Genomic DNA, 17,447 nt, shown 5'->3' on the forward strand with positions numbered 1-17,447 from the left:
CGCGTTGTGGCCACCCAGTCGGGGCACAGGCACCTCTACACTCGTGACCACCAGATAAAATGGCCCTGACAAGGAATTTAAGCACTATTGATGCAAACCGTTTCTAAAACAAGGGAGGAATGCTGCAAAAAGGTTTAGTAAAAATTACTTCAAACTGGATTTACATTAATTCAATTTAACTTACACAGCTTCTGGCACATGGATGCTCCAGATCGCGATTAGATGCATTATTGGAAGTAGTTCAGCTACAGAACTCACACTGGCAACGTTTTACCCCCTGCTTTTAGTATACACGTCATTGCGCATGAATGTCCTTAGCCTTCAAAAAATGCCAGCGATCTTCATGTAATAATAGGCAAGGTAAAGATTCAAAATAAATGTAATGAAATAAACACATGTGCTTCTAATACTACTCCTGTAATTCCTGTTTGGCATAAAAGTGACTTATGAAACATTTTGTTTATGTAAGGTCTTAGTTCAGTGAACACACACTCAGAAATAGCTTACCGGGTTTTGTTCATCAAGTCTGCTCCACGTGCTTTGTAATAATCTAAATTTTGTTGAAATTGGTGAGTCACTGGTCTTGGATTTCTCTAAAAAAAAAAAAAAAGAATACATATTTTTTAAAAAGAATACCTTATGGGAATTTTCTGAGACATTTAAAGCAGAGACAAGAAGTATGCTCATTATGAAGATTAGAAATTTAGAAATGTAAAGAATAATTTCTTTTCCCAGGATCTTGGTTTCTCAAGGCAGTAATGCCAGTTACATAAAAGTGAAGTCTTAAAATACTTAAAATAACACCAAGTGTTACCAGTAAGTCCACTCCATGCTCACAGAAATTAGTGTTCTTCCACACAGCGATGAGGCTGTTGGCTGTAGTGGTAACATTTCTAATTAAATCAATAATTCTTGGACAAGTTCAGATACCGATCTGATTTCTTCGTTTAGCTCAGGTATAGAATTTTACCACCTCCAAGCTAAAGTGATATGTTTTTAAAGAAAATGGTAATAGTAAGGAGAAACTGTAGGTAACGTTTTGAACTGAATGCCTCACTAGCAGCGTCTCGGTTAAGCAAAGAATTAAATTTAGAGACAACCTGAACACTGCCACTAGATGGCAGACGGAGCCTCTTTTCTCTCCAGATTTCACCCTGCTCAAAACAAGAGGCCACGAATAAAGAACTGTTCTCCTATAGAAAAATTTATATAATTAATATTGAAACCACAAGCCATTTGTTAGTCTCTGCCTCTGCCACAATGAAACTATTTCACTGAAGCACGCTGCCTACAGTAGTTCTGAAATCGTCCTTTTCAAATCTAATAATCCACCGAACATTGATTAAGTGTAGACCACAATATATGCATAAAGTATCTTGATCAAACGAATGCATCCTGAAGGACATTATTTGGAGGGGGAAGTAAATATTTTTATGTAAATTTTTACGTAAAATTTTGCATACAGATGAAACCAGAGAGGTACAGAGAGACCCTTTTAAAATATATATAAAAATATATATTAATATATATATAAAATTAATATATATTAAAATATATAAAAGAAGAGAGATGGCTTAAAGTAAATAATTTCTAGTGTAAGAGAAAACAAAATGGTAAAGTTCTGCATAATGATAAGATATATTGTATAAAACAGATCTAAATACCTTCCAAGTATTTGCTTTAAAGGTTTATTCATTCATAGGCTGTTGCCTTATATGCTGATCTACCTTCTTAAGTTCTGCTAGTAGTAAATATAGCTTTAATGAACTACGCAATGACCTTTCCAAAATAGTCGTTCACAGGTGAGAGTACATTATATTTTTGACGGAGTCAGTCTTCAGCTGTTTCAGTTTCACATGTCGTATTTTTGCCCTCCAGATTTCATTATAGACTGGAGTAGCCATAGCCTTATCCTTCCATTTTCCACATAACTGCAGACAACTCTCTGTCCTTGGAAACCTTATTTTTGGAGGAGGATATAGGAGTTGCATTTTAAAGACCAAAATATTGCATGTGCACAAAAGGAGAGAAGAAGATTTAAAGAGGTAGATATCATAGGTCAGGATGATTTCTGGGGTCAAATTTAAGGCTGGGAATTTCCAGATCATTTCCTGCAGTCAGACTTAATCTTGTATGAAATGTCTCATTTTCTTTCTTTGGAAACATATTAAACATTTTTAAAATATATCCTGTTTGTAATGTTCATTAAAAAATGAAACAACTAAAAGCTATTAGACAAGCGTTACAAAAATCCTCATCTATCCTACCACCCACATTGTAATGGCCGCTCTACGTTTCTCTTCTCCTGTTATAAAAAACAATATTTGCATAACTCTACCCATTCATATGGCTTATAAGTCAGTCCTCATCAACTGACAGCAATAACAATGAATCAGCTTTAGTTACTATTGCTCGAGTTTGGTAATTCAATGCATTTCTATGATAATCAAATCCAAACTGACGTGATGAGGATAACTGATGGTTCTGCGACTACTATGCGAGTAATCAAACAGTGTAACTTTTCTCCCATGAATTAAATAACTTTTTTCTTTATGTGTCTTGATGACCATTTCAACAAGGTGGAAGAGTAAGAGATGGTTAAAATAATGGGCACCTCCAAGTCATAAGGCAACCCTTTGAAAAATTCACGTTACCAGATGCTAGCCAGTTTTGCAATTTGTTTCCAGTAACTCAGTATATATTTTAAACTCAGCAAAAACAATGAAATTTCTTTTCCACCACCCAATAAATAAAAAAAAGATTATTACACATTGCTTCTGAATAAAAAAAAAAAAAAAGATGAAAAGATCATGTGGAACTGTATCTTGAAACATATTTATGCAGAAATGACAAGCAATTCAAGACACGAAAGGCTGATCCTCTATCTAAGCACTTAAAGCCATTAATAGGAATAATGATCTAACTCGAACATATGAATGAGGCTCAAGCATTACTTTCACAGGGGCCTATTTAAATTCCTATGAGGTTTAAGGTATCAAAGGAAGAAGCAGTTTAAAGCACTATTACATGCAGTGAAAAAAAAGCCCTCAGAAAAAATGCTGTTGAAAAAACATTAGAAATGCAAGACAGTAAATACCAAGGGTTACTGCTGCAACTCCTTTTGTAACACTACAGAGATATCCTTTTGGAAAATTCCATTACTGAAAAAAAACCACCCTGACATATATGTTAGCAGACAAGTATCTGCGAAGTATTACCACAGAAATTTTAAATACTTCTGAAAACTGCACTTCAGACAGCAAAAAATATGGTTTTATGAAGATTATGATCTTTTTGTGATTGTGAAAATGTCTTTTCAATTTTATTTTTTCAACATAAGAAGCAGAAAAGAAAACCTACACAGTTACAGTGTCTCTTCTTTATCAATTTTAAACTAACTATCCTCTCTAAGCATCCAATTTCAGCTATCTCCTACATTACATTCCATTTATTAGGACAGAAGACTAAACAAATTTATTTACAGCAAAACATAACTCCGTTGTCTAAAATATTCACAGCAACCGCATTTTTTCCTACACAGTGCAATTTAGAATGATCCTATTTACATTTTTAATTCCTTAGGCGAGTAAAGATCTTCCTTTTCTTTTTCAATTAATGTAAGTATTTTGACTAGTACCTCAGATAAAATCTTTTTTCTTGAAAGGATAATAACGTTGTTAAAATGACAGAGAAAACAACCCTTCAAATTAGTGGCTTGTTGAATCTCCCTAAGAAATTGTGTAAGGGCATTATACAGATTAACACATTTATGGTTTTCCCCTTCTAAGGAAAGAGGGTACAGAAATCAGAGAGAAAAGCTGCCTGTGCCAATACTAGAAATCCCTCTTCCCCACGCCCATTTTGTAGGAGCAGTCTGCTGGTTTTATAATTCTTCTAATCTTAATTTCTAGCTAGAGTGAGCTTTAGTTTCAACTGGTAGAAAATGCCCAATTTATACTTTTAAAGAACTATGGATGAAATTCAGATATAGAAGCATATACAGAAATTTATGTGATTTTTTACTTTGTCTTTTCAAAACGTATTAGCCACAGCCCAAAGGGAAGAGACGCTTTAAAATGTTTCAGGTACCTCTGAGGTACTCCTGCCTCTGAGCCCTTCCTTGCCTAACAGATGCTCCCCCCCGCCCCCGTTTGCCTGCTGAAGTCCTAACCCCCGTCCTCCTGCTTCTGTTCCCAGTCACCACCAGACTGACTCCCTCCAATTCCCACGGCTGGCAGGAGGTTCTTGGGGACTTTCTGTTTGGGTTTATTCTCCTCCAGGGACACGGGGCCGAGTTAAATTACACCCACGCCTGCTCTTTTCCTCGGCGGGGGGCTGAGGCCGCGGTCAGAATCGCACCGAACGCAGCAGAGATTCCCTAAACTTGCATAAACTGCTGAAAAGCGATTCCCACCAGCCGAGGATCATGCTCCATATGCTCAAATTCCCTGGTATAACCCTTTGGAGGGGTCAAAGGGTTATACTGGCCTCCGGAGGCATATCGCGTCGCGTTACCCGCGGAGTTGATACGATACAGCAAAGCATGCGTGTGTGCGACGGAAGTCACAGGCAGACTGTTCTACAACACACCAGGAAAACCAGGTTACTGCTGCAACGTAACGTTTCACCATCTGAATACACATTATTTGTGAAAGTTTACACGTGGGTGCAAGTGGAGGAGTCTCTACAACACTCCTTTTTTCTTCTTTGTCGAGGTATTTCCTTTCCCCCCCTTTAGTATTATTAACAGAAAAAAAAAATCAAATACAGTCTTGCACAAAATCTGAAGGTTCAGAATAAAAGACAACAATGAAAAAAGATTTTCAATATGTCTGATGAAAAATGAGACTTATTTTAGTGAACATGCTATTGCCTCAATGCCAAGGGAAAAGCACTCGTCATTAGAGAAATGAATTGCTCAGCTGTTTATAAGCAAAAAGCTCTGGGGGAATTTCTCAAGGCCCAAACCACAAAGCATTGCAGGGTTACACAAACATATGTTGCAGGTGTTTTAGGATAGACAGGTGGGAAAACCTCAGCTACTGAAAAATACTCCACTTAATAGATTGTATCTGAAACTAGATAACCTAAATGCAACAGAGAAAAAACCAAACAAAACAGCAGCAGTGAATTATATGTACAGGCAGCAATAGGCTCACCAAAATAATCACCTCACTAGTGCCAAATGGGATTTTTTTAAACTCATTTCTTTCAATATATTAAACAAATGCTGCCAAACATATATCTTTTTTTCTAAACTAATAATATTTTAAGCCTAAACAAAGAACAGACTGAACTAAACATATATAAAAAATGATAAAGATAATGATGCAGTGTTGTTCTTTTTATTTGAGTATTTTTAAGGAGCCAGTTTGCTCCTTTTCCCCCTCTTTAGCTGACAGGGCAATATTGGATTTTTTCATAATTCTCGTACAGCCTAAAACATTTTTGTATTAAAACGCTATTTTTTTCCCTTTCATTTGTTTCTGATGAAAGTTAGAGGAGCGTATGACCCTGTATTCAGTAATGACTGGGATGTCAGCAAAGGTTTACCTTTTCCTTCTAGCTCACCTATGCTTCTTTCTTCAATAAAGACGTGGCAAAAATTTGGACTGAGAACAGAGCTGAAATGTAGCAGCTGAGATGAGGATAAGGAATGCAGTTTGTTCAGTTCAGCAGCAGTTTTTCTATTAGGCACTAATAATTAATATGAAGGGTATACTAATGATTACCTAATAGCCTAGCTGCACAGCGAATTTCAGCTTTCCTCTTTTTATTCTTTTGTCAGGTATCCAAGCAGCTGTCTCCACTCTATGACTAGACTTATACAGTATAAGCAATGGCTTAACATTACATAAACATGCCAAGATATTTTGTATACTAAACAACCAACCCACTGCAAACTCTAGAGCACCCAAAGCAAACACCATTCCCCAAACAAAACTTTCCTTTCGCCTTCGAATTTTCCTCCTCCCTAGTTATACCTTCTGCAGAACAAGCAACCTGCTGGAGCACAAAAGGTATTCCATCCACCTACAAACCACTGAGTTAAATGCTTACTGAAAAGAAAAAAAAAAAGCAGAGAGACATTAGAGGACATAATGTGCTATTGCCAATTTTAAAGTGGTTCGAGGCCAATAGCAAAATATTATCCAAAACGTAGGTTGACAGTCTGCATCTATCAACCCTACGTATGACAGTAGCACAACATGAAGAGTATCCCGCGCAGAACCAATAAAGAGCTTCCTTTAATCACAGGAGTCAGGAGATCCGTGCGCTAATACAGGCAGTGGCAAAGGAACACCATAATCCTCAAACTGGGAATAATGCTTCCTGTTTACATTTTTCAGAAAGATGCTGTGGGTCTCAATCACAGAACTCATTATTTACAACGCAATAACAGCATGAAGAATTACCATATTTGATAGTTTCTAAAGAAAATTAGGGAGTGCTTTTTTTCCCCAAAACAACAAAAATTCCCAGAAAGAACTGAAAAGGAAAGAAAATTCAGTTAATTGGGTCAAGGCAGGAAGAAACCCCTGAACTCCGATCAAGCTGAAATAAATTATCTCCAGTTTTGTTACGTGACAACCCTCCATTCCCCTGGCAACTAGAAATTTCAGATACCAGGAAGATATTTTAAATACCGTGCGTTATGGTCTGTTTTTAACTTCATACACACATGCTTTCTCTCACATGGGCATTCTATCACAAGAGATGAAGAACTGAAAAAAAATGACAAGTGAGACTTAAAAATGCTTCAGTGACTTGACTGAAAGAAATTTCTAGTTGTATATTTTAGTATTTTGGCTTCTTGTCCTAACCGATTGGAAAGACTTTTTTTTTTCATTTATAGTTTTACAGACTATTGCATTTTAACAGGTAGATCAAATCCTACCAGATCAGCTTTTACCGATATTCCAGACAAAAAGACTCCAACCTGCCAACGTTCAAGTTCATAACCTGTGTAAAATCCACATCTTGCATCAACAGAATCACTTAAGCACCTTTTAAATCTGCCTCTTAATTTAGTTGCCTATTTTTCAGCTGAACCCTTGGTTTTAAGAAGTAAATTAACTAAATAGTGAGGTATAAATCCGACAGTGTTCAGCCCTACCCCATGACAGATTTATGCTCTGGCATCTTGCAGCCCCGCACGGTTAGGAACAGGAGTTTTACAACATTGTGGAGGAAAGATCCAGGCTTTTGAAGGGAACACACAGCAAGCTTTGCTTTAAACCCTGGAATGCTCCAAATTATGAGATTTAAAATATGACATCTTTATGTACAGAAAAGCTACCACATTATGGTTTTATTGGCACTCGTTTTGGACAACCTGCATAACTCACTGATGGCTTTGTGAGTAACACAGTTATCCAAAGCTCACACTGATAAAACTCTTAAAACCACACTTACAGCGTTGTATCTTCTCCAGATACATGCCTGTACACAAATCTCACATATCAGAGAAAAAAGAGAACATTCTAAGGTGCTGTTTGGTTATTTCTGTTACGTGGAAAAGAAACAGATTAATTTATGTTCCGTGTGTAATGTGCTATGTAAAACACTTGAAAAAGGTCCCTAGAGGAGTGAAAAAGGCTCTTTCGAAGAGCCCCATGCACACACCACAGCAAAAGGAATATGACATCCAAATCTTTTCCTCTAAAACGCAGAGAGAAGCTAAGGTCCTGGTGCTGTGGGACAAGCAACTCCTTTCATTTTGGGATTCCAATAATGAGGATACTGCAGAGCCATTCTGAACACTACTGCTCCTTAAAAAGATAAAGGACAAAGAGTCCTACCTCACATCTCCAAACTTAATTTTCCATAAAATGTTACAGCAAAGGATAAAATGTACCGTTCCCACTTCTATCTTGAAAGTATATTGCTCTTTCAGGGAAGCATTCCCCAATACAAATGTACTCAAATAGCTTTGTATACAACAATTAATACATTAATATTTACTATAAAATATGCCAATACACCAGCAGTATATCTACATTTATATCAGAAGAGACTGAACTTAAATTCCATCATAATAGATTGGATATGATTCAGTAGCTAATCTTTCATACATTATTGAAAAGTTATGAATCTATTTTTATATAACTCACAGTTTGTGTTTTGCAAATTTTAGTCAAATAAATAAATTATGATATGGAGAACTTCTGATTAGGTAGAATCAAAGTGCTTTAAGTGCTTTAAGTGCTTCCTCTTGATAAACTACCTTGCAAACTAGAAGTGATTAATTGAATTGTCAGGTTGCACACAAGAAGAACCATAATCACCTCACTCTAACACTGTTAAATACATTTTATTAGTGTAATTTTATAAATAACATCATTACTCTTCAGGAGAGGGTCAGTAGCTTTAGATGACTTTTTAAACAGAAGTAAACCAATCATTTGAAAGAAACAGCCCCAAGAAATTCACAAGCAGGAAGTTTTATTGGTAGCTAAAGTAATTAAGAGCTTCAAGTGCTTCAGCTTCTTGCTTTAGCATCAAGTACAATCAGAATTGCTTTTGCTTTGCTACTGTGGATATCAACTTGCTCAAGGAGAAAGCACAGTTTAAAGTTTTGGCTTCCAACAAGAACTTTCCCTTCCATCTTGCCTCTCTAAAGTACTTGCCCTTAACATGACAGAGCTTATGAATTCCCAGTCAATATTAACAGGAATGCTGATCAGCACAGGAGAATAATTCCTTCCCTATTTCTAAATTTTCCCCGACTGCCCCTCTGGCCTGAACATGATGTTGCTGCCTCTCATGCCTTCTCTTCCTGATTAATAGGGAAGACACCTTGATAAAAGGCATAATTATAAAATCTGCAGAGAAGATTAAAAAATGCAAACACTTTTTTTTTCTTGTGTTTGCAATTCTTAGCCCAATGACTGATCAGCAAGTAGTTGCCTTGACTATTTATTGAATAATGCATGTTACTTGCTGTTCTATACAACACTATTATATACTTGTTCTAATATTATTTGAAAATAGAAACAATGGTTCCTAACTTGCCTTTAGCTGTCTCCTCTGAAAGACTCTGCACCTCTCCCCCTGCCCAGAAATCATCAGCCATGCCGTCAACTCCTCACTGCCCTCAAGGCCAGCAGCTCTCCTGGGGAGTCTCTGTCTCTCTAAAGACAGAGCAATACTGGAAACTGCATCGTGGTCGGCAATCTCTCACTACCAGGAGGGGACTGCAGCACCACCTTGCTTGCCCCTACACAGAACTGGGACAAGTCCTTTGTTTCTGCGCCATCTTACCTGTGGCACAGCTTTGTCTTAACTATGAGAGGTGTCCCTGTTCAGGAAGCTTTGCCTTAGTCTGTGTTATTTCCCACCATTTTCCTATTCATTTAAATGTAACGGCTGCTTAACTTGCATTGATACAATATTTGTGGGTTCTTAACCAAATAACTGGCCTGTGCATACAACGCTAAAGACAGAGCAATACTGGAAACTGCATCGTGGTCGGCAATCTAAGAGATCAGCTCTCTCCTTCGAGGGATGACTACTGTGTTACGTATGATACTGAGGAATGAGAAGGACTTTGAAAGATTTCTCATTCGAAAAGTCTTGACTAGATGACTGATCAACCACTTTCCAAGAATTTTTCCTGAAAATATTACTTGTGACATACAGGATACTTTGAAGAAGATAACTATTTTACGGTGGGTCGATTAAATGGTTAACGTATCAGGGGAAATTGCAATGAACTTTGGGAGAGATGAGAAAGTTATTGTACTATGGGTACTGACCACATAGCCTTTTTATATTTTAAAATGCATAGGTGCACTGGGAATGAAGGTTTTGAAACAAATGTAGAAAAACGAAGAGGATTGTTAACTCATGGTACACTTAATAGTTTTATTTGGTACTATGGCAACATGGTTATTCCAAGTAACATCATTAAACTCATAGCTGCCTGTCATACCTTATTCTATTAATGAAACACAATAACTGAATATTTAGAACAATAATTCTTAAAACAAAGCATGGCCTATCTCCTTGGAAAGTAAAAATTTCTGATTTTAAGAACATGAACATAAACAAAGAACAAGTTAATATCATGGCTTTTACATCTATAATATATGCAATTCTTAGTTGCACAGGCCCACATTAAAAAGCTTAGCATGCAGTTACAGAAAAACCATCAATTTATTCAAAGTGAGGTGTTTAGATTACATTTAACTGTATTGTATTTACAAACGGGGAAGTTAGACCATCAAAATGCTTGGGTTCATTTCAAGGAATTGAATGTGGTTATAAAACCAGAGGTCAATTTGAAGATCTGACACATTTTTGTTCATAAAAGTCTGTTTACGTTGCATTAAAATCCAAGACCTTAATCTTTCAGAAATTAAGGCAAACAGAAGTTCTCTGCATCTCTGTGAATCACTGAAAGTAAATGCATTTATTTTTTGTTTCTCCTAACTCCTTTCCTCCCAGATGAAGAGACATGTACTTAGCTTTTCTGGAAAACCTTGTTTCCTTTATCAGTCACATCCCCTGTCAAGACAACTCTCCTTTAAAGTGTAGGTGACCTGACTTGTACTGCCAGCTCATACTGCGTTGGAATATCCATTATCCCAGATTTCTGATACTTACTTTTCATACACCCCAAATCCCTTATGTATAATTGCAAATCTCCTGAAAAATCAGTCACATTCTTCATGATCGAAAAAAGAAAGAAAAAAGCAAAAAGCAAACGTTTGTTCAGGGCCCCCCTCCCCCTTTTTGGTATACCCCTCTAACAAAATGGACTCCGCACCCCACTCAATGTGTAGGTACAAATTAATGAGCTGTTAATGCCCAAACACTGCCGGATTCCAACTTCTGATTGGCTGCAGTCTGGTCATTAAAGAGAGGTAATTAATGCCAGATTGCACACACAATGCTAACAAACAAACAAAACAATCCCAAACCTGCTTTTCTCCTGCCACAAACAGCAAAACAAACAATACTGACATAACGGCAGCTTTCAAAGGACAGTTGCAGCTCTGCAGCAGCACCTCAGTTAATGAGTGTATAGGAAAGAATTTATCTGAAGAAGAAGAAAGTGAAGCTCAACAGCCTTTCAGGCACATGAAACTAGCTTAGAGAAAACTCTGAGACGGTGGCAGCTACTTAAGAAGAAAATTCCGCTGAAAATAAATGTACAAAGAGTTCGGTTCAAAATTTCAGTAATGTGTTTTCCCCTTGTCACTTATGGCTCGGATTGTGAAAAGTGTTAAAAGCTGGAATGCAGATTTCTCCGCCCAATTGTTACATGAATGATCATGACCATATATTATTGCTTAAGTTTTCTGGCAGTACCTGTAATTTCAGTCATGACGAACTAATATGACTTCTTTGAAATGTCATGTATGCTTCATCACGGATTTAGTTAGAATGTAATATTATTATACGGCCACGTTCAATGTCAGCAAATAGCTTAAACATCATGTTGAGAAAATATCAGCAGCAGTAACTAGAATATTATTAGCATAACTAACAAATTAATTCTTATCAACCAAGCACAACCACTTTCTTTTTTCTTTTTTTGAATTGATGGCTTATGATAAAAGGTGTCTCCACTGAATTAAGCTCCTAACTAGCTTGCTCGATGAACAGGGTAACTCACCACGTTAAAATATCTGAAAGCAAACTTATTCTACAAAAATATTAAGAATAAATACAGTAAGCTTTCAGACAAAGGATGGTTGTCAGGTTCTTAGTATGCAATGTAAAACTGTAATATTCTATGTAGTGCTTTAGTTTTCTAATAAGTCATTGTGATAAGGTTAACACTTCAACACAGAACAACATACAAATAAGAACACCCAAAGATGAAAATTACTTTGCTTATGTTGCTGTATTAGAATTTTATTTGCTAAAGGGTGAAAACAGATTTGCAAAATTCACAGTTAACTTAAAACAATAGTTTTAAACCTTTTATTCCTAGCCCTGGCTGCCTTCAGGAAGGAAAGAACATCTGGTTATTTAAGGAACACAATATGTTCACATTTTCTATGACTTTTGTTTCTAATTGGGTTTTTTAATTTTTTTTTATTTGAACAGCTCTAGTTAGAACTATGTTTTTTAATCACTTTATATTTTTCCACTGCCCTATCTCCGTATCTCTACTTCTTAATTTTGCAGCCTTTGCTTTGAAAATTAACAGTGCTCAATGGTTTTGATAAGGAAAAAAATGAAGAAAATTGGCCACTCGTGGGATATTAAATACACAGAGACACACCTTCAGTAAATGCGTTTGGATATACACAAAAACCCTTCCCTTATTTTCTCATTTCACATATACATACTTTTAATAGCCCATTCTTCCATAAGAAGCTCTACTTTTATATTCAGAAGGACTATAAGTGCATAGAAGTTACTTTCATATAAATAATTGAGGTAATTATCTGTTCAAAGATTAGAAACGTGAAACAAATACTCTGCTAAGCAGGTTAACTTTATCACCCTATGCAAAAACAACACTGATTTGAGTTTTTCATTCTACATTTTCCTAAGAACTGGAGCTAGCCAAATGCAGAAAAGGCTAAAATTCAATTTTCTGCATTGATCCATACTCATGCCTGTAAAATTAGTATCTCTCAGGCCCCCCTTCAGAGACAGGTGCATTAACTTGTTTTCAGCTACTACGGAGATGTGTATTTCTCTTCCGCGGCACTGGAATATATCAGAGATGCGGTATCTAAAACATCCTCTCATCCCAGCTGCCAACTGGGGTTCACAAAGTGAAAAGGAGAGCTGCTGCATGCATTAGATTAATGGCAAGCACTAATTACTTTTCATATTATTATTACTGGATAATGCTAAGGCTTCTGCTAAGGCTTGATTCCACAAAAGGTCAGGAAATTCTATTTGTCCATCTGTAAGAAAAAAATGCCACCCATCTTTTAAGTATAGCTTTCTTTTGACATTTAGGTTGCCCTCCTGGTGATGACTGCAGTGAAAAGAAGCAAACAAAACGCGACAGGTTCATCAAGCCAAAGTTTAGCTCTCCTGACAGTCTACAAGACAAATAAATAAGGAGGAGATATCTGTTATGTCAGACCAAGGAAACAGAAGAAATAATGGATGTTATTAGATGTGCAAACCCAGATTATCTCCAGAATTGGAAGTTACGGATGGAAATGTCGTGCCAGGTCCATCTTAACTACTTCACCATTTATGACAGGATTATTCCTTAAGAACCCTTCAGTTTTATATACATACCACCAACCTTTCTTAGTCCAAATACTCCACAACTTCCCCTCAGTGAGATTATTTGGCATTTACCTAGCTGCAAAAATAATCCCAAAGACAATATATATTAACAAACCTGCAAGAGGCAGATTCCTGTTTTTCCCTGTCCGTGACTTCTAAACTGTATTTCTTGTCCAGCTGAGATTTAAAGCTCTGAGGGGCAGAGAGCAAGCCTCTCTCAGATATTTGGAACAACACTAAACATTCTTGCTATGTTCAACAAATAATGAAATAAGCCACTGGACCATGCAACAGTCTCCCACAGAAGAGTTCCCTGACTTCACATATTAAAACCCAAGCGAAATCTTGGAAGAAATGCCACACAGAACAACTCAACCCTGGCTCAGGAGATCTAAATTGCACTGAACCAAATGTAATTTCCCATTAGAAACTAGAAGCTGGTGACACAGAAATGCACAGGAAAACATCAAAGGAGGAAGAAAAATCATTAAGCACTGAATTTGCTAATCATCACTTACAAGTTACACTACTGACTAAAATCTCCTTGTCTTTTCTTCCAATCTCCTTTTATCTGCTGAGGGAATAAAGGCAAACTGAATTATCTTTATGCAGATAGCACAAAAAGGTTATCATAATTTTCCCACTTATATTGGTATATAATCTCTGCACTGACTTTAGACTCCTACAGCACTGATGATGTCTTGCTGAGTCTTCCCTTTCATTCTGTGTAATGAAAAATTTTGATGGACTTGGAAAATTTTCATGTGTAGGTCTTACAGATTAACAAGACTTCCTTTTCAGAAATACGTTGGATTGAACCAACGTATGCTTAAAGACACATAAGTGAAACTTAAAATCATACCCAGGAAAAGATAAGAAACAGGTACTCAAGTCATAGCATTGAAAATAATACATTTCTTTCTCAGACCAGGAGCTATTTTTTCTTTTAGAGTGATCCTTGAGAACAGTTTAGCATCCTTACTGTAAGAAGTCCAGATCTGTTTGTGCAGTCTCAACCCAAAGACCCAAGGTAAAACGAGAGGTGGCTGGAAGTCCCTTAGGGCTCTTCATTCTCTGAAAATCCCAGCTTCCTAACCTTCAGAGTATTTCCCAAGCAGGTAAGTACAGCTCAGAAATGAGGAACAATTGTAATTAATCATATTTAAATTGACAAAACAACTAGCAGTCTTTGCATGAAAGAGCTTTACGTACTCATTCACCTGAGTGAAGGGAGAACTACCTGGAAGACACAGTAGGAACTACATCCAGTATTTTTCTGAAAGGTGTTCAAGACACACCTGAGAATGTTAATTAACAGGACACTGAGGCCTTATGAGCCTGACAGCTTTATTCTGTTGGAGAGAAGAGCGTAAGGAGCGGAATAGTGATCAAGCTTCTTTCACGGGAAGTTGGTGGTTTATTTTTGCCCCCTTCAGCTGGTAGGATATCTTGTATACTGCCTAGGATGCTTCGGAGGACAGTTGAATAATTAGTAATTATTCTATCTTTTAATATATACCTTCAATAAATGACAGATTACATACTGGATTTAGTTTGATATCTTAGCACAATTTTCCTCTCTCTGTCTCTTCCCTCTAAAAAATACTTCTACCTTGTTTTGCTAAGAGAGTACATAAATAAATGCTGGGCAGCCTGATTTCACAGACTGCTGCCGAAATCTTAAGAAAGATTCCTGAGATCTAACGCTACAAACTTTCTTACACACTAAAAAGACGATATACTTTACTTCTTGTCATGAAAGAAATCTTTGTGCCCGAGAGGAATGAAGAAAGCAGCTGAAAGGATGCAGATCTCTGCAAAAAACTGATATAGAAACAAAGAGACAATTTTTTTCTTAATCCGTAAAAGTGTAAACATTGGTACTGAATGAAATTCTGCAGAAGGCAGTCAGAGTGCAGAAGTGATGAATTTTTCACTTTCAAAGGTGACGTGCATCAAGAAGATGAGGGAAATCAGACTTTACACTGGCAGCCTACTAATGGGACATGCACAAAGACCATGCAAGCAGCACAAATTCTGCTATCTGCCAAAGATCTGAGTACTGCAAAGATTACTGTGTACAGCTTCATCTCAAATACTTTATCCACTATACTGTGGATATCTGCTGTATATTATATCCACACATATACACATGCCATTCTAAAACAGCAAGAGGTTCATTTTTTTTTTTAGTATAGGTGAGTATATCAGAAACTGTATACTAGTAATATGTAACATAAAATTTATGAATTTATACATTTTATTCAAGTGAATCTTTTCAGGCTGTAACAGCAGACTCTCGTTTTTAATTGAAAACCATCACATAACTATTATATATTGGGCAGGGGTAGTGCTTCAAGGATTAACAGTGATTAATCTGCAGAAATCCCACGAGAAAGGTCTTACAGATGAAATTGCATGACAGTTTCCATACAGCTTACTAGGTTATTATATAAAATATTACTGTTTCCCTCAAAAGTATCTCTCATTATGAAAGATGTTTATGCAGAATACCAGGCAAAGGTATTCTAAAGAGCATAAACATCTGCAGTTACCCGAGCTCCTGGATGACTTTAGCAAAGTAGTAGGATAGTACCCTTTAAAGAGTAAAGGAACTTGTTTCTACTCTTGGTTACCAACTCTTTCCTTCAGCTTTTTTGTCAGGTAAGAAGAAACTTGAAACTACAGTTTAGATCCCAAAATGTAGGTTGTTATTAACTTCATAGTATTCAGGACATTTTATTACAGAGATTTATTCCCTGTATTTACAAAGTGAGCATCTCACCTTTGGATCTCGAAGAAAAAGTGCTCTTAGGATAAGGGAGTGAACATCTCCAATAGGCGGATAATGCATCAGAAGTCCCAAACAGGTCTGATAATTACTTGAAATCACTACAATGAAAATGAAAAAAAAAAAAAAAAAAAGAGAAAAAAAAAAGGTGAAATATTACTATCTTATTTTGATATTCCAAAACAGTACCTTTTTCAGTAGATTCATTGCAGTTCAGATTCAGCTGTCTTTTCCCACATTAAGTCTCTTAGAACTCAAGCAGTGCTCAGAGTAATATCAAGAAGATATTGCATAATCAAGCTTCATGACTACGCTTGGTCCAATATCATTAAGGACAATGCTAAACCTACCACTGACTTTATGTCATAGACATTTATGTTAGCTCTAGATTTAGATTCCTAAATTTAGATCTCTGTAGCTGTGCATCTAAAGCCTGCCTGAGCCAGTGGAGGTCAGGGCAATACAGTCAGTGGAGCCTGAAGAACTAGTCCTACACTCTGAAATGGACACTGACTTTTCAGGCACTCATCTGCAGACACCTAAATTTAAGTATGATAATTTGTGAGATAAATTTTACCTTTGGTCCTGCTTTTATGACAACTTTCCCCCACTCTGACAATTTTTTGCTGAAATATCTTTTATGTTGCTCTTATGTACATATCCACATACATGCCCACACACATATATACACACATATGCAAAATGACGTCAACAGCTCTTTGTTTTCTTGTAAATCAGAAACTGTTCACGAAATGTTCAGGAAAAAGGGAAAGGCTAGATTCTAATTTCATAAATACTTAAAAATATAATATACCATTATCTTTATTAGAATTTTTTACTTATTCAGGAAATTTTCAGCATGCTTTGCTAAAGTTTATAATTTTGTTATAATTGTGCTTGATTTTATCTGAATCTATGTAAGTATACTCTATGGTTCTTTGCTTGTCGTTGTCGTCTTCTGTTTTGGTCTTTTTTTCCCCAAATCAATCTAATTATGAGTGCAATTATTAAAGACATCTTTTCAGGCAGGTCTATGTAAACTACTTCATTTCTTTTACACCGTCTAAATCCAGGCAATCCATCTGCCACAGCTGTCAAAGTAATGCCTGTTAATGGTGCTGCACTCTGCAACATAAAGACAGCCTCCAACAATAGTACTTGTAAATAAATTTTTAACAAACTTTACTATTCTGAGAACTTTAGCTGCAGTAACAAATACTTTTAATTAGTCAGGTCTCTACACAGGAAAGGATCATTGCAAATACAAAATTATTCTGAATCAATAAAAGGCAAAATAAAGGACTGTTTTGAGGACAGAAAGATTTAAATGTTTCACTTTTTTTCTTTCATGTGAATAAGCCTCACATCCTCCTGTACCTTTCCTCCCTCAACAAGAGGATTATGGGGAAAAGATGCAGGACTAGGCAAAATGAATAATTATTAT

General features: G+C 36.4%; 1 protein-coding gene across 2 annotated transcripts in view; it reads right to left on the reverse strand.

Annotated features, from left to right (window-relative positions):
* Nucleotides 1-17,447, reverse strand: part of TBC1D5 (TBC1 domain family, member 5) — a 298,599-nt gene that overhangs the window by 59,301 nt on the left and 221,851 nt on the right. For both annotated transcript variants that reach the window (XM_009329508.1, XM_009329507.1), the window contains exons 14-15: nucleotides 15,998-16,104; nucleotides 508-593 (exon numbers count right to left, since the gene is read on the reverse strand). In XM_009329508.1, the coding sequence (XP_009327783.1) occupies nucleotides 508-593; nucleotides 15,998-16,104 (193 nt within the window). The remainder of the gene's footprint in view (nucleotides 1-507; nucleotides 594-15,997; nucleotides 16,105-17,447) is intronic.

This window comes from Pygoscelis adeliae, unplaced genomic scaffold (assembly GCF_000699105.1).
Source record: "Pygoscelis adeliae isolate BGI_AS28 unplaced genomic scaffold, ASM69910v1 Scaffold8, whole genome shotgun sequence".
Taxonomy (NCBI): Eukaryota; Metazoa; Chordata; class Aves; order Sphenisciformes; family Spheniscidae; genus Pygoscelis; species Pygoscelis adeliae.